This window comes from Podarcis bocagei (genome assembly GCF_964188305.1).
Source record: "Podarcis bocagei genome assembly, chromosome: 2".
In the NCBI taxonomy this organism is placed as follows: domain Eukaryota; kingdom Metazoa; phylum Chordata; class Lepidosauria; order Squamata; family Lacertidae; genus Podarcis; species Podarcis bocagei.
This window is the reverse complement of record NC_138126.1, coordinates 68648423-68667005: the sequence shown is the minus strand read 5'-3', so window position 1 is coordinate 68667005 and position 18583 is coordinate 68648423. Positions and strand designations below refer to the sequence as shown.

Sequence of the window (18583 nt, the reverse complement as noted above, 5' to 3'; positions counted from 1 at the left end):
CAGACCCAACAAAAACTGCTAAAGGGCTCCAAGTCTGTACTTGCTTCTGAAAGTGCTTCTGTACTCCACCTTCTGACAGAGACAACTCTTCAAAAGTTGGCAATCTGAATATGTGCTACATTTATTGAAATGCATTGTTCCTACCAGCACCCATGAATTTTGGTATGAGCTATTTTCTCAGAATGTGTTTGACTGCAGCACAGTGGTTAGAGGAATGGCCATAGCTTGGTGGTACAGCATCTGCATCTGAAGAGCCACTGTCAGTTAGCATGGACAAAACTGCATTACATGACCCAGTGATCTGACTTTGTTTTTAAGGCAGCTTTTTATGTTTCTTTTGGAGGATGGGCTAAAACCCAGTGGTACACCTTGCATGCAGAAGGTCACAGGTTCAATCCTCAGCATCTTCAGGTTATAGCCGGTAGACACCCCTGACTGAAAATATAGTCCTTACACTAAAACCAGCCTTCTCCAAACCAGGGCCCTCTAGGAATTTTTGACTACAACTTCTATTATCCTTAACCACACTTGGCCATACTGGCTGATACTAAGGATGGGTGAAAATGTCCATTTTGTTTTTTCTGTTTCTCATTTTCCCAACCTTAAGAGCAGTTCCCAGACATCCACATCAGTCTGTGATATTATTTTTTATTAAAGTCAACGAAGATTCAGCATTCTAGTGTGCATTTCTCTTAATATACACATTTTCACATAATTTTGTTGAATAAATACATTTTTTTGCAAAGCTAAAGAAATATATTCCACTAATACAGTGGTGCCCCGCAAGACGAATGCCTCGCAAGACGGAAAACTCGCTAGAAGAAAGAGTTTTCCGTTTTGGAGGTGCTTCGCAAAACGAATCTCCTATGGGCTTGCTTCGCAAGATGAAAATGTCTTGCGAGTTCCTGCAGGTTTTTTTCCTCCCCCCCCCGTTTTCTAAGCCGCTAAGCCGCTTATCAGCTGATCCGATAAGCCGCTAAAAGCCGCTAAAAGCCGCTAATAGCGCTAATCCACTAATCCGTCAATGGGCTTGCTTCGCAAGACGAAAAAACCGCTAGACGAAGAGAATCACAGAACGGATTCTTTTCGTCTTGCGAGGCACCACTGTACATGCATTTTTATGTACACTTTACCCTAATTTGTGCATTTTTGTACCATTACTTTTCCAGAGCAGAGTGTGAATTTTGAAGGGTGCCTGTGTTTCAGTTTGCTCATTGTTTTGGAAAGTGTAGATTGGATAAATTTTCCTTTATATGCAAGTGGAGTCAAATTCCTCCCTTCTCCCTGTCTGAGACTGATGTAGTCTAGAACAGGCATGTCCAAAGTCTGTTTCAGGGGCCTAATGCAGCCTGGCCGATCAGTTTAATCCAGCAGTTTCTTTCACGGAGTAAAATCCTAAAAAAAACCTCAACAACTTCAATCCTTAGCAAAACCTCAACAACTTCAACCCTAAAAAAACAACTTGAATCCTTAAAAAAAAGCCAACTTTGGTCAGCCTTTTGGTCAACCCTCAAGGCCCTTCACTTCATCAAATCTGGCCCGCTTTGAAAAAAGTTTGGACACCACTGGTGTAGAACATCTCCTATGAAGGCCTCAGAACCTGCCACCTACTACCTCTTAGCTCGGAGACTGCATTTCAGTACGATGCAGTAATGAAATCCCCTAAGTGTCCATTTTGTCAAAAGGGGCAGGAAACCACTTGCCCCCCCCCTTTACTCTGCAAGGGCTTAGCAGCAAGATTCCTTTTGCAGCCTTTCAGTTAAGAAGCTAAGCCAGGAGGTATTAGGGAGGCTGGCACTGGGGGCAAACCCACAAAAATGCAGAACAAGCAATTATCTTCCTGAGCAATTTGGAACTGATGGAATGAGTCCTCCTCTTTGGTGTGCTCTGACTTGCAAGGAAATGTTCTTTGAGGACTTAAAAAAACAACACACACTACTTTCAAGTAAATAAAAGTAATTACAACTTTCGTCATCACTCACCTCTAAGATATGCTCAGCCCTGTATTCGCGATCGAGCTGCCGAGATGTGGTATAAATCAGGCCTGCCGTGAGAGAAAAAGACCACGATCAGTTCCAAGAGCCCATGGGCTGCTGTGCCTCGCTCACCTGCCATGCCAACGTGACCTGATTCTAAAGGTGGTGCTGCCCTGAAGCAAATCTATGCCACAAGCAAAAGAAGCTGATAGTTTTTTTTTAAAAAAAACACTTCCTGCCTCCCAACCATGGAAGTTTTCCATACTTCTTATATTAACCAAAATGATTTATTTCATTCCCTGGCACTTCCAACAAGTTTTCCCATTCATCTCACCGAATAATGCAATATTTGAGGCCCTCCACCTCTGGAGATGCCATATCAGGCTTCAGAGTCGAAGGATAATACTAATACTAATACTAATACTAATACTAATACTAATACTAATACTACTAATTATAATTAATTTATTATTTGTTTATTTATTAATTATTATTTCTACCTTGCCCCAGGGCCGTCTTAAGCATATCCGGTGCCGTGGTGCAAAGCTCCCTCTGGTGCCATTTCCCAATTTTTTAGGGAGGGTGGCACTGCCAGCAGGGCTGGAGGAGGCGGGCAGTGGCTGGAGGGCGGCTCCTCCGGTGGGGAAGAAGCGGGGGCTGGACGTGCCGCTTCCCGGCTCAGCTGGATGCTTCATGCCGTGGCGGCCACTGCAGATGGAGGCTCCAGGCACGGCCCTGCTTCAGCGCGGCATGGCTGAGGCGGGCAAGGGCGCCGAGCTGATGCCGGGAGGCGCCGCATCCAGCCTCTGCCTCTTCCCTGGCACCCTCCAGAACTTGGCGCCCTGGCGCCCCGCGCCACTAGCCTCTATGGGTAAGGTGCCCCTGCCCTGCCCATCTGGCTGGGTTTCTGGAGGACTGAGAGAGCTCTCAGTGGGGCACAGAAACTTAAGCAGCTAAGTCAGTCCTCTCATTCATCTAGCTTCAGGGTGCTGGTATTTGGAGGCATACAGCCTTTGAGGTAGAACATAGCCATGAGCTTCCCTGGTGAGAACATTCCACAGTCAGGGGCTACCACAGAAAAGGTCTATCCTCTGGTTGCCGCCACATGTGGTGGAGGGGGCAACAGCCTCCTATAGCGGTGATACTACCACCTACACCCTTAATTAAGGATTAATAATAATAATTTTAAAAAATCGTAAGCCAGCATTTTGAACTATGCTTCCTTCTTTCTTGTTACACTTGTACCTCCTCAGTCCTAGGGTCCCTACATTGAAAACAATGCCAACAAGGCTAGGGCAGGTGTTGTTGAATGCACATTCTGAGACGCACTTCATATTGCAAAAACATCAGCTCCATTTTGAAGGCTGTAGATTTCAATCTTTCCTGATGTATGCATGTATGGTTAGCAGCATATCTTGTTATCTTCAGCTGCAAGAAGCTCTGGGAAATGTCATGGTTGTTGTTCAGCTTTCGCAAATGAAGTAGGCTACATGGAAAAAACCCAGCCGATGCTGTATTTTAGAGGAAGCTGACATGAGCAAGCTAACAGATAGGAGATAAGACCCAAGGGTGACGGAAAGACAGATCAACATGCCTACTGCTAGGGATGGGTGAGTCCGCCAACTTCCGATTCTTCCAGTTTCCTCTTTGTCCAACTCTTACTCTCTACAAAAGTTGGTGGGTTTTAAAAAATTCTCGTGACCATTCAGCATTTTAGAACAAATTTCTAATGAACACATTTTTGTAGCACAAAATTTCACCTTCTATACTTCATTTTCAGATGTTCTTTTCACTAGTGCATGCCTTTTAATGCATACTTGATTTGGCTGAAGAACAGCATTGAAGAATTCAGAGAAACAAGCATTTCAAGGGAAATTTCACGTATTGTTTCAGAAAGCGCAAATTAAGCAGGATTGCCTATAAATGCAAAGGTAATCCAATTTCTACCTCATCCTTACTTACTGGTAACTGATCAGCCAAAAAGGTAGGATTGACAGGATTTAAACTTTATTATCCTTTGAGATTACTATAATTTCCTTAGCATCAGTGGCATTATCCTTCCCTCAGACTTCCAGGACTGATCTGCCCTAAGGATATAACAGCATCCTAATTATGGGAGTTGCAGTCCAACAGCCTGTGGAGGACCACAATTTCCCCATCCATGTCCTAGAGCAAGTACGTAGTTTTACTAGAAAACCAGACAACGTCTGTTGATCCTTGCTCCCTCTATATACTTCTGTTCTCTCTAGTTTGGTCACTGGCATCATGCCTCTGAATCACCTTAAGGCAAGAGGTTAACTCTAGACCAATTGTTCACTGATCCAATCTCTCGCTTCATTTACCTGCTATGGGGAAATATTCCTCTAAAGGTGAAGAGACAAGTTGTAAACAATGTGTTGCCACAATCCATTATTTCGATGGCAGCCTCTGCTAATCTGCTGTCATTTATAGCTGGTGGGGGAACAATGTTGCAGGGGCAGGAAACAGGAATTAAAGTGAGGAGGGATTTCTTTTTATCTCAGGATGCATGATCTAAACAGTGTCAGCCCTCCTACATATCAGAGTGAATTGCACCATATCAGATGGCACCATGGAAATGGGGAGAGGGGGGGATGAAGGCAGGAATCAGTGCCTGAACGATGCCGCAACACACTGTAAAGTATTGGACCTACCAAAGGGGATGCCATTTGGGTTCCACTTCAGTCAACAACATGCAGTATGCTGGCACTGGACCCAAGTCTTGAGGATAAAATATTGCACTTTAACCCAACAGACCAGTCTTCAAATCCAATTTTACCCATGATGACATATTGTTACTCCACTACACAAATACAGGTATTAGAAGTGCAGGAGGCCTGCCCTCCCCAACCCCCTCCTAGTAACCTAAATGGAGCTCTAAACACTCTAATACTCACCTAAAGAACCTAGGATGAGCCCTGCTTGATAAGACCAAAGGCCCATCAAGTTTAAATGACTACTGAATACATGTTTGTTTAGGAAGGCTTTCCCTGAGGCGTAACCCAGCCATTGATGGAATATTAATTTTATTGCCAATTAAATTCATTTGTAGGGCTTGTATGGATGGTTTTATTGTTCTTAGAGCTTGTGTTTCCGCGCTTTATTCTCTTCTGATCTTGGATACCACTTTGATGGCTTTATGCTGTGAAGTGGTCCATAATCTTGTATAATAATGATCATAGACTCCAGTGCCCTGTTCTCACAATGGCCAATCCATGAGAAGCAGGACTTAAGTGCAACAGAACTTGCTTGTGATTCCCAGTGACAACTGCTATTTGTCAGGGACTGGGCAGAGGAGGAATTTTACCCTCATTTGCCTCCCCATCCTGACCCTCTCCCAGGGAGGAGGAAGAGGAAGACAGTACAGATTTACAACAGTGGTTTCCGGGAAGTCACAGCTCAGAGGCAGATGAGGGTAGGGAATTAGGAAATAATGGGAGAGGAGGAGGGGGGGGGAGAGAAAGTGGAGCAACAGCTGATGGACACGGTGTCATTGGAAAGCCTCCCAGACCCTCCATCTCTCAGAACCTGGAGAGCCTTAAAAGTAGGAGAGCAACGAGCTCAAAGACAGAGGGCACATAGCAGCACCCATAGAAGTGACAAATGAGAAAATGGGAGACATGGGGGTGGAGATTCACTCGGGACATCACCATTATCCAAGAGGCTGGGTTCTATAGCCTCTCTCTGTAAATATCGAATAAAAAAGGACGGTAAGAAACCTTCCCTTGTCTTTATACTTTCCTGGGCAACCAGCCAGGAGCTGCTGACAGCATCCTGACACTATTCAGTGGGAATCTGCCTCCAACGCTAGAGGGAGCACATAGCCAACATGGCTCCTAGCCCTTTGGTTCATAGATTCCAGTTCATCATAACTTCTATACAGGCCTGGCCTATGCAGCCTGTGACCCACCAAACTGAGCACAGTCCACCTGTCATGTATAGTATAGCCTACAAGAGGCTTTATATCTTGTTATTACTGTTTCTCTGGGACTACAAAAGGCATGGGATTGACTAGCGACAGCAATACAAGACACGTGAGTTGGGTTTTGGTTTGGCAGGTTGCAAGTTGCGCTGAGCAGCTATAGGCAGAAGACGATTCCATGGGAAAACAGGACGTGCTATCCAGCTCCAGGGATTGTGATGTAAGTATTTGGAACAGGGCTTCAGTTAGCAGTCATTACTTGTTCATTACTTTCTCCCTCTGAGGGATTATGGATATTTGGCTTATAAACTATGTTTAAAACCAAAGAACACAATGTGTTACAACAAGACGAATTTAATGGACTCTGCATAGAGCCCACGTCTGGGCTGCTGTTTGTTTATTTCATCCTTACATCTAAGCATGAGCAGAAGATCCCAAGGGCAACAACGAAACTATAAAGGAATGTTTGCATTCCTCTTCGCGGCCATGAAGAAAGCTTCGGGCAAAGCACTTAAGCATGTGGTCTCTGAAGTGCAGCCCAAAGGTCTTTGCAAAATTGGGTCCTACATATGGAGCCAGGATGACTCATGCAGATCAGAGAATGAACGCACCGTGCGGAGGTGCTTGTTGACAGCTGCCCCTTACAGATGTTCTAAGTGTGCAGTGTGAGCACACACAGGTGAGGAGGAGGCTGGCATCCTGGCAACAACTCCACCTCTTCCTACACGTATTCAGTCCACACACTGAAGGGCAAATTAGATGTGATGCTATCAATGCCCTCCCATACCAGTGTTCTGGTCCTCAGTGAGCTTTTGTCCTCATTGCTACAGCAGCCTGTCTTCTCTCACTCTAGGACCAACTGAGGAACTCAAGGAAATGGTGGGGGCACTTACTGCTGTTCCTCCTTCTCTTCACCCCAACTTCTTCACTAGGCTGGGCAGGATGGGCAGGCAGTGAGGAACTTCACTGAGCTGTGGGCCTTACAACTGTTTGAGGGAGCCAACCCCCTGATGCCAGCCATGTCCCAACCTCCTGGCCAGGCATCTTATTCCATATTACCCTCCCCACCATCTAAAACCAACAGCTGAGGCTTTTCCTTTTTCTCTGTTATAAGTGAAGCAGGTAACAACTAGAAAGAAGGCCCTTTCAGGCTTGGCATCCCATATATTGAATGTCCTCACCTGGCACAAAGGCTCCAAATCTTGTTTGTACTCTACGGTTTCTTGCATTTTGATATTTTTAATCCTGGAAACTAACCTGAAACCAACTTCAGTGAAGGGAGGTTTATAAATATTCTAAACAAATCAACTGACTGTGTGACTCAAGGTCCATAACATAATGGGCTTCCCCACCCATGAACCATATCAATTGAGGCTGCTAATTATGGCAAGAAAACCCACAGCATTTGACTCACATGGCACACTCATGGCTTCCCCAGTGGGGGATGGGGAGCTCACCAGAAGGATCCTGGTTTTGATAGCAGAACTAAAGGCAAATTCTCCATTAAGAGGAGAATGGGCAGGTAGAGACAGATTTGTGTGGTAATACGAAAAGTGACTCACTGCGGTTTTGGTGCTCTGCAGAAGCTGAGTGTTCCTCCTATATTTTATGACCTCATTTACTTGTGAGTAAGCTTTAAAATAAACTAACAGAGCAATAAGAAATTGCCACTTTCCCCTCATTCACATTTGGAAAAACAAAACAAAACAAAACATCACAACACCGATTGAAAGGGTTCTCATCCCAATTCCCGTGGCAATAGTTTAAGGAATTGCAACAAGACCTTTAACTATTTGCTGTCTCTCAGCGTATTATGCACCAGAGGGAGAACTATATACAACAGCTTGAGCTCCTTGTAAGAAAGGTGGAATAGAAATGTAATAATAAATAAAAGTAAAAAAGGAAGCTTCACAGGACAGGGAGACAGCACAAGGGACAGGAATCCTAAAACTGGTATCATATGAGCTGTGATGAAGAATAATGCAGTAGATGACACAAAAGCAAAGAACTAATAATTTTTACTCTGCTGGACTGCTGGTATGAGATATTAAAAATATATAAAAAAGGAAGAAAATTTGTTACAGTGGTGCCCCGCAAGACGAATGCCTCGCAAGACGGAAAACCCGCTAGATGAAAGGGTTTTCCGTTTTGGAGGTGCTTCGCAAAACGAATTTCCTATGGGCTTGCTTCGCAAGACGAAAATGTCTTGCGAGTTCCTGTGGATTTTTCCCCTTCCCCCCTTTTTCTCAAGCCGCTAAACCGCTTATCAGCTGATCCTAAGCCACTAAGCCGCTTAACAGCTGATCCGCTAAGCTGCTTATCAGCTGATCCGCTAAGCCGCTAAGCCGCTTATCAGCTGATCCGCTAAGCTGCTAAACCGCTTATCAGCTGATCTGCTAAGCCCGCTAAGCCGCTAATAGCGCTAATCCGCTAAGCTGCTAATGGGCTTGCTTCGCAAGACGAAAAACCGCAAGACAAAGAGACTCGCGGAACGGATTCTTTTCGTCTTGCAAGGCACCACTGTACTTCCTGAAATGTAGCACCTTTATTCTTATTAACCTAATTTTAATTTTTATTCTGTGCTGGAGTAATACAAAGAACAGGCTGAAACAAACAAACAAATAAAAAAACCTAAACAGAGAAAATGTATAGTGAAGGAGCCAAGTGTGAAGGCCGATGCACAATTTTTTAAAAAATCAACATCCCAAAATTATTCTTTTGCTGGAAGACAACTGGAGAGAACCCAAATCATCCTGGAACTTTTGAATAATAAGAAAAGAACTGGGAGAATCTGCAACTAATCCTTATTACATGGAGCCCCTTTGGGGCATTTGCAAGGGAGAATTGGCAAGTACTTATTCCTCCCACTACCAAACTCTTATTTGCAAATATCTCCCGCCATTTTTTTACCCTAGCCACAATTAATTCTGGTTTAAGAGCCTGGAGAAGCATTTGCAGGGGAGAATCATTAGGAGGAGGAAGACAGAGCACCTACATCTTCTTCCTGATGCTCCCATAATGCACAATGACCACATGTTAAATCAGAAGTAATATGTCTGCCTTCCCACCCCCTGCTCCCTGCTTTGGGGTTTATTTCCCCAATTTCTCTCATCCTGCTTTTAATTGTTTTGCTCCTTGACAAGGCAGTTGTACTTTTAGAGGGAGATCTTGTTTGGCTGCCCTGTGATTCCAGTCCATGCCACACACCCCACTGATTTCCTTACAAGGTCTGTTAAACACCCTGTAATGAGATATGAGAGGAATTGTGGTTAATGGTTAATTGCACTAATTCCAAAATAGAGCCGTGGATGCTTTTGCTCCTGCACACAAATATGAGATGTGTTGACATGGATCCATGTTCACAGCACATCTAGGAAGATGCAGTGACATGGAGCTGGCATTAAGGAGAAAATAATTAGAGTGAATGCGCTTTCTTATTTAACTGCCACTCATTTCCCTATAAAAAGCAAAGGGTTAGAAATACAGGCAGGGTGCAGCATCTAAAGCTTTTGTTCCCCCAAAGATATACACTTTTATTTTTCACCACTTTAGACAGAAAAATAAATAAATTCTTTTTCGATTTTAATAAGCATGCTGTCCTTCACTACACTTCACATATTTAGGTGTACGTCTAAGATGTTTTAAATGAATACCTACACATCTAAAGTGTCAATGTGACTAAAATATTATGGAAAATTGATGTCCAGAGCATAAACATTACTGTTTTATTTAGCTGGGCTTGGTGGTGGTGGTGGATTGAATCGAGGTGTCCCTCTGTTTGGTTCTCTCGGCTGAGCTGGTCTCCTGCCAGTCCCTGCAGTGCTGGGACAGAGAAAATGTGCCTTTTGCCCCCAATGAATGGGCAGGTTGGCAGGAGGCCCACAGGAAGTTTGTTAGAATTCCTGCTCTGTGATTACAGTCATGGGATTTTTGTCTGTCACATGACGGTGTATTTTTTGACTCCACAAAGTGGGGAGTGACGGAGACAGGATGTTTGTGTTACTGTGTTCCCTGAAGTGGGACTATTGTCCTTTGTTCTTTCTCTTTGCTGTCTGATGCTAGAGAGAGAGGGAGCCATGTTGCAGTATGTGTTTATATGTATGTGTTTATATGTAAATAAAGTAGATTAGCCAAAATGCTGAGTTGCTGAGGTCTGTTACACAAGCTGCGAAGACTCTGCAGATCCCTAAGTGTGCTGATGTCTGTTGGCATCGGTCACTGTGATGTCCGCGCTGAAGAAAGCTTTTGAAGCTCCCGAACGATCAACCAGGAGGGAGAGAACATGCCAGTCGGGCATGTGTCTCTGCCAGGGTCCTACTCGAGTGTAGGACGAGCTCCTGACAGTTTCCCTGCCAGCAGAATCTAGTGGAAAGCCCTGGGGAAGAGGTGGAACTGAACCAACCCAGGAGCCACTGGACCTCACACTCTGGAGCTGGGGCAGGGATCAGCCCTGATTGTCCAGCTCGCCACCTCGCCCCCTCCCACTGCGATGTGTGTCCAAGCTGTGAAGGTGACTCTACTGTTCCTCAAAGCCACAAGGATGAAGGGTGAAGAATGCAGCCCTACTTACTGTAAATAAACAAGCCTTTGGGTGGGTTTAGGAGTTAGAAGGCAGGCTTGACCCTCAAAATGTATTCATGAAGCAATATTCAACACATTTTCAAGTATCTGTGTACAACCTTGAGTTAAAGACATTTCTGAAAGGCTGAGAGTCCTCAAATCCCCCATCCATCGATGCTGCTAACGCTGCATTGGCATAATGTAACATCTGTGCCCTCTGCCAAAAATCACCAAGAGAGAAATGACTAGAGCACTGGGTCTCTTAGAAACGCCGGGGCAATCCTTCCTATTAGGCTGTTACCCTAGTTAATCGGTAACCTGAGTGGTTTCATTACTAAACTCCTGAAAAGCAGAGCACCAAAGTGTTTATGTTGATTAATAAATTTGGATTACAAATGGACTGACACCTGATTGTAGCTCTGAAGTGTCTTCCACACTCACTGCAGAATTGGATTCATGTAGTCCTGTGTCTGTGTGCTCTACATAATTCAAAGGCCTCTCAAAAGCAGTGTTTTCCAGTCACAGAAAAATAGTCCAGTAGTGTTTTGCTGATTTATACGAAACGTATAATCCTTCCTTGCTAAGCTTTCCCTGCCCACTTCCCAAATCCTGGAATTAAAAAGGTAAAGGTAAAGGGACCCCTGACCATTAGCTGACAGTAAATCTTAAGTTTGATCCGGGAGGTGGAAATCAGGTGAGCAGGACTTGCTTAAACCAGGATGAGTAAATTATGGAGTCCATCCTTTCCCTGGCTGAATTAAGGTCACTGACGTAAGGAACCCAAGAGATGACTGTGGTACAAACTCTTGGTTGTCATAGCTTCCTCTATGGAATTACAGGTGCTGCCATTTTGTAAAGGTGGTGGGTATTCTTTAAAATAATGTTTATTGTTTGAATTCTTGTTTGGTTTTTCTTATTTTGAGTGGGACTGGAAAGGAAATGCTGCATGCGCAGCAGATAAATGTCACAAATAAATACATTCTGTTTTGGTGCTTCTGAGCATTTTTGGAAATTCTGTGATTCTGCTGCATTTTAAAAGAACAAAATCGCCACATCGATATGTCACCTTTCCTCCATGTCCCCCCAGTTTTATCCTGCAATAATCCTGTGACACAAGTTATAATGAGAGACTGTGGCTGACACAGGTCACTCAGCAAGCTTTATGTCTCACTGGAGATTTGAACCCAGGGCTCCCAGGTCCTCACTCAGCACTGTATTACAGTGGTGCAAATGGGCCCTGAAAGTACTTCTGTTTGTGCTGGATTGTCCTTTAGAATCTGCTCAGGCCTCAGAAAATGGTACATATTCTCCCACTGTGTGATGGGGAATGAGTGACTACACTTCATGGCAAAGCAACTGACCTGCATATGCTAGCAGATTTTGCCATGGTGTTTGTGCCTCAGGGTTCATTTCTAAACCATGGAGGCAAAGCCTCTGTGTTTCTTTACTCCTGGTTTGGAGTTTGCTGCCTATATGGCTGAGCTCACATGTAGAAAATTGGGAACGTATCGTTTCTGCCTGCAGTTATGGAATGCCTGGCTTCTGCTTTTCGTCAAGCAAAGAGAAAGAACATCCAGTCATGTCAGAACAGAAGCAGAAATATTAACACTGCACAGTTGGCCAAGCATAAAAAACCCCCCAAGTTCTCTTGGCAAAGGTGGAGCTGAGGACAAAGTCCTGGTTCAACCTTATTAGAACTTAAGGATTTAAAAGAATGTGAACCAAGTTACTGGGCATGTCTGTGTACGTTGCGGGAGGGGGGTACCAACTAAATGAGGTTTAAGTGGTTTGCCTAAAATTTGCTGCTTTAGCAACAATTTGCATTCCTTTTTCTTTGAACTCCTAGGGACTGAGAGTGTGAGTGCATAATTCTCCCCACCCATCCAGATCCTGTAAATTCCTACAAATTGCAGCATTTGGTTTAGGGTCCAGTTTTTTCAGGATCCAGGTTGTGTGTTTGAAGAGGATGACCAACATGGTTTCAAAAAGTGCATTGCTCCTGACTCAAGTTACTCATCACCTGACACGTTGAACCTATGCAATTTCATAAGCTGTGGTCGACATCTTTCAACATCTTCAGAGAAGCCTAGACCAATGCAGATATCAGGGGCTAGTATCTTATTACTTTTGGTTTGCAAGAAGCAGGTGTCCATAGCAAACACTTATAATATAAATGCATATATGAAGTTAGTGGCTAACTGCTGCAAATTGCATCATGTCTTCTGCTACACATTGTATTACATACTGGGGATTGTGGGGTGGTGGCAATATTAAACCAGCTTTTCACTTTGCTGAATATGTGTATAACTGGGATGTTACTTCTCTCTTAACCAGGGGTAGGTAACCTAAGGCCCAATCGCCTGCTCAATCCGGCCCGCGGGTGGTCCGGGAATCAGTGTGTTTTTACATGAGTAGAATGTGTCCTTTTATTTAAAATGCATCTCTGGGTTATTCATGGGACATAGGAATTTGTTCATTTCCCCCCCAAAATATAGTCTGGCCCACCACATGGTCTGAGGGATGGTGGACTGGCCCATGGCTGAAAAAGGTTGCTGACTCCTGTTCTTAACCATAACCGATTTGACTTTGAAGCTGTCAAGCCTGCATGTAGGTTGACTGTAAGCAGTGCAGACTGGTACTAAAAGAACTTAACTGTGTGGAAGCAGTCCTCCCCCCCCCCGGGGGGGGGCATTTCAGAACATCTACTTGTCCATACACAGAAGCAGAAAGGGAGATAATCTGAGTCAGGAGTGGGTTTTTCTACATGTACCTCTTGGGTTCATTTTCTATCATTCCTAATTCCAAGAGTCAAATCCAGGAATGTAAGACTTGATAATAAAAGGCAGCAGATTATGTTTTGGAACAGCCCGAGCATGCAGAGGCTTGCTGCAGGAGGAAAGGTTAGAAATCCAAGTTCTCCAGTTACTACAAAAGCCTTCGATCCAGTACCATCCACTATTCTTCTCACTGAATGCATCCGTTTCTTTAGAGATCTTCTCATCCAAGCATTAACTGCCGTTTGCCAGTATCGCATAACAGGAGTCTCAATCAGCAATGCAGGGCCTGCTTTTAATGCCCTTTATTCTCTCTCTCTTTCTCTGTTTGTGTAAACATATCCTTTGCATTATGAGCAAACTTCATCTCCAAGTGTGGAGCCTTATGTAGCTAAACTGGCATTATCTTGTGCGCAAGAAGGATGCGTCTGTTGACAACAGGCTTTAGAGATCCCCGAGATTTGTAGAAGATGATTAATTCTTCAATTAATTAAAATAATAGAAAGAAACCCTCAAAGAAAGAGGGAGCCCAAATGGCTCAATGTGGGTGGCAGCTGCGTCCACACATTTTATTGCTGAATCAATGGAGATTGTGCACTTCTTTTTTTCTACAAAGTCCACCTACCATATAGATCTACTTTGCATTCCTTTGTCCCTAAAAAGTGGTTCTTGAGAAAAGGGTTTCATTCCAAAAATAAAAGCTCATTGGAGATTTAATTTTGTATCATCTTGTGTCCATCTGAATACTGATGCAAGCGGTCCCAGCTGCCCAGTGATGTTGTGGGTATGCATATCACAGTCACCAATTCCTTCTTTGTACACCTGGGGGTGTGCAGAGAAGAAAAGGTGTTGTTAACCTAATCATGGGGATGGTATCAAGGAACCACACTCACCCTTGCGGACAGCAGCATCTAGAATTAATCCAGATTGAAAGCAGCATATTAAGGCAGAGCATCAATGATTCTGGATTGAGAAAAACTACATATTTGTGCTTCAAATGGGTTAGTGTAGACACAAGCTGAGCATGCTCAGTAGCCATGGAATGCTGACAGGGGTTGTGGTGGTAAAAGAACAACAACAACAACAACAACAGGGAGAGGGGAAAGGGAATGGAATATCTTGGAAAATGTACTGCAACACATCTCTATTTTCTTTCACTCTCTCCCTCCATCTTTCCCTCTCTTAAAAAGGAAAAGAATAAACCAAGGGTAGAGCAATGGGTGTAACCTACCAAATCAGGAATGAAACCTAGCTTAAAGATGAATGATATAACAAGCTACTCTTCACAATTAGCCCTGACAAGGCCTGCGGCGGGAAAATGAGCAATATGTGGTTGGAGAAAAAGACAAGACTAGCCAGTTTATGGCTAATCCATAATGTGTAGATTAATAGATCTTGGTTAAAGCGATGCCTGATGCAAAGAAGAATTCTGAGCAATTTCACCAACCAAATGACAGCATAATACACAAAAGCTGAGCTACCCTTTGAATCAGGAAGCGCCCAAAGAAAAAAATGTGACCTTGAAAGGATGCTGCTGCACTGGCTAGTCCTGGTTGTCATTCCAGTCAGGCATGTCTTCCAGAAGAGAGAGTTCAAGAAAATAAGGTGAAGGGGCTTGCTCTCTCACTTGTACAAAGAGATGCATTGGGGCTTGGACAAAGAGAGCATTGGAGACTGCTCCGAGTAACCCAACATTGTGGAAGACAGCTTGGGGTTAGTTGATGGTGAAAGAAAGGCATTCTGTACATGCCCAGGAACCTAAAACAGCCATTTTATTATTATCTAAGAATCACACAGATTTGACAGCAGAAGCTCTTTCGTAAAGAGTTGAAGTGTTACTAACATTTTATAAGGTTTACCAAAAGAAACATTATAGCTATGTAGCAGACCCATTTAATTAACACCGCATTTTTACACCAAATCTTTTGTTTTCAATTTCTTTAAGCAGGAGGACCCTGGTATTATTCCTGCATATGTTAGTCTGAGGCCCGCAAGCTGCCATAGACTGTGATCCAAAGACCTGTGGGTAGATGGAGCTTTCTTGCTACTTTGTACAGCTCAAAATCCAACCTGTTGCTGGGTTTCAGAAGCAGCTGGCCTTCTTGGCTGCTTGAGCTGCAGCAAGAAAAGCTTCAAAGAAAATTCCAGCTGAATGCCTGGTTCCCGAGCATATGTGCAAATGGCTTCTTTGGACTGTAAAATCTCCCCAGTGAGAAAGCACTTGGCAAAAGCTCAGCTGGGCCATCAGCTTAGGTAGGGATATAAATACATTGCCAGCGGCAGGTAGTTTGAAGTGTCACAAAGGAGCTGCAAACTGCTGCCATGCGGCGCATTCCCTGCGCAGGATTTCAGCCAGTTCTGGCTCATCTCCCAAAAATCTATTCAACTTCCTTAGCTGACATTGCCCTTTGCACACGCATCTCATTCACTTATACCTTCCTCACTTTAACAAATCCCTCACATATTTAACTAGGGTCATCATTCCTCTCTTCTAGCACCTTAACTATCTAGAACAGAACTAAAGAGAGAACAACAACAACAAAAATACTGAAACTTTTACATTTCATGTGGCTGGGGTGGCTCCCAACAGAACACCAATAACAATAATAAAAAAGCAACAACATCAAATATTTAAAACTTCCCTAAACAGGGCTGCCTTCAGATGTTTTCTGAAAATCAGATAGTTGTTTATTTCCTCGAGATCTGAAGGAATAGCATGTTTAGTTCTGGTCATCTCATCTCAAAAGAGTATTGCAGAGCTGGGAAGGTGTAGAAAAGGGCAATCAAAGTGACCAGAGGGCTGGAACAACTCCCCTATCAGAAAAAAATTACAGTGTTTGGGGAATTACAGCTTAGGGAAAAAAGATGAGTAATACGCAATAGAAGTGTATAAAGCACAACAGAGATGTGTAAAGCCATGCGTGGTGTAGAAAAAATAGGTGGGGATATATTTTTCTGCCTCCCCCATAACCCAGAGTCATCTAATGAAAGTGAATGTTGAGAGAGTCAGGACAGTCAAAAGGAAGTGCTTTTTCACACAGCACAAAGTTAAACTACAGAATTTGTTACCACAAGATGCTGCAATGGCCGCCATTATGGGCAGCTTTAAAAGGGGATTGGCCAATTCATGGGGAGTGAGTATACAAATGGCTACTAGTCACGATGACTATATTATTTCCAGAAGCAGAGGAAGTGTGCCTCTAACTACTAGCAAGAGAGTGTGGTTGCACTCATGTTCAACTTGTGGGCTGCCCATAGGCATCTGGTTGGCAACTGACGGATACTGATGGGCATTTGATCTGATCCACAGGACACTCTTTGTGTAGGAGGTTCTGGGGTGTGCCATCACTTCACATAAAACCTTCTGGCTAAGTGAAAAATATTGACTTTTATTCTGTTATATGCCGTGCTTCTCAGGACTGCTCATTTTACAGTTAATGGAAACGGTTGTTGAATTAATTAATTCTTATGGATTTAACAGATTTATTGTATCCTTGCTCTGGTTTGGATATGATTTTGATCTTTACTTGTTTTGTTTTTTGATATATTATTCTTGGCTACATTGATTGATCATTCTGATATGTTGTGGTCCCTTGGGAATGAGAAGCAGGTTTTAAGCAACAGACGAAAATAAATCAAAAGACAAAGCAGTTTAGAAGCAGTCAATGAAATGAAACTGAAAAGATACCAGGCATGCCAGCTACTGGCACTAGTTGTGGCAAAGGTTGTGCCAGAGTCTGCATGCTCCTATTTAAATGCTGTAAATCACAAACTACAAAGCCAGTTTTGCTGCCTGAAGACAACATGGTGCATCAACAATTCTCTCCTACTGTCAGCCACAAACTCAAAACTAGGGAACTATTCCAGTACACTTCACCCATATCCCTAATGTACACATACAGCAGCCCAATTGGGAACTCATCACCTCCACATCGTGCAGTGAATGAAGCCAACGTCTCTAGCATTGCGTCACTTACAGCAGGAGTGCTTTGTTTAAAGACTGGCCCAACACCAGACCCAGAAGACTACTTTTCAGAGGCAGTTTACATTAAACACTGGTAGGATTTGAACAATCTGGATGGATCTGTTCCCTAAGCTAGAGATGACACAGACATAATGGAGGCGAAAGGCTGAGTTGATACCTCCTCTGCTAACACTGACAAAACAAGGGAAGTGATAGACACAGCTCAGATTTATAGAAATGGTAAAGCAAGGGGAATTTAGCTAGTGTTGATAGCAGTTTGCATTGAATACGACCTTGCATTGACTCCCAGTTCCCACAATAACAACAGTGGTTTTTTGTTGTTGTTTTTTAATTCAAGAAAGTAACTGAACACCCTGGGACTCACTTTATTTTTTTAATTTTTATTTTTGTGATTGTCAGCTGTTTTAATCTGTGTTTAGCACTGTGTTTCAGTTGTTGTGACCCATCCTAGGACCTTAGGGAGAAAGGGCAGGTAATAAATTACAACAACATCAGCAACATCTGGAAAGCCACAGGCTTCCCTTGCATGGTGTGAATGAATTCTCAATATCCTAAGACCTATATTCAGACAATAGTAGCCTATTCATGTTTTAAACTCATTGCGCTGAAAAAGCAATGATCAATATTTTTAATGTTTTCTCATTCATCTATCTTCCACCTGCTCCAAGCGAGGAAGCCAAGCAAGAAACATTTGTTCCCTCTAGACATCTGAACATTTTATTTGTTTGTGGTGACCAGCAGTGGGGTGTGTGTGTCTTTGACAGAACTGTAAGTATTTTCTAATAAGCAGATACCATACTGAGATCGAGTCTTTGCAAATGGTGGGCATTACCAGACTTTACTCCTTGTAAAACAAACCTCATACACATTAGGAAGGATTAAAAAACAAACACAGGATCTGCATGTGTTTATTCCTTACCTGTGACAGGATTAATGGCGAAGAATCTATTATGGTTTTCATTTATGATGTGGAAGGTCAGCTTCCCTTGGGAGCCAGAATCTGGGTCAGTAGCTTCAACCTGAAGGATGGAGGTGTTGGCTGGGGAATTTTCCATGACAGAGGCATAAAAGATTGGTCTCGACATCTGAGGCGGATTGTCATTTACGTCAGTGACTTCAATGTAAATGTCAACCACAGAAGACAGAGGGACTGATCCTCTATCAACAGCTAGCACCGTCAACCAATAATGACTGTTGGATTCTCTGTCTAGTGGACCTGTGGTAAAGATTGTACCTAAGAGAAATAAAAAAGGGGGAATATATGGATTCCACAATTAGAAATATATATATATGTATATGTATATAAGAATCCCTTTCAAAAATTAAAGTAAGTGGATTTCTTACTCCG

At 43.3% G+C, this 18583-nt stretch overlaps 1 protein-coding gene across 1 annotated transcript in view; it reads right to left on the bottom strand.

Moving 5' to 3' along the window:
- The window catches only part of FAT2 (FAT atypical cadherin 2), a 105616-nt gene that overhangs the window by 49384 nt on the left and 37649 nt on the right, over positions 1–18583 (bottom strand). Inside the window, exons 3-4 of the mRNA XM_081181101.1 lie at positions 18155–18469; positions 1983–2044 (exon numbers count right to left, since the gene is read on the bottom strand). Coding sequence (XP_081037227.1) covers positions 1983–2044; positions 18155–18469 — 377 coding nt within the window. The remainder of the gene's footprint in view (positions 1–1982; positions 2045–18154; positions 18470–18583) is intronic.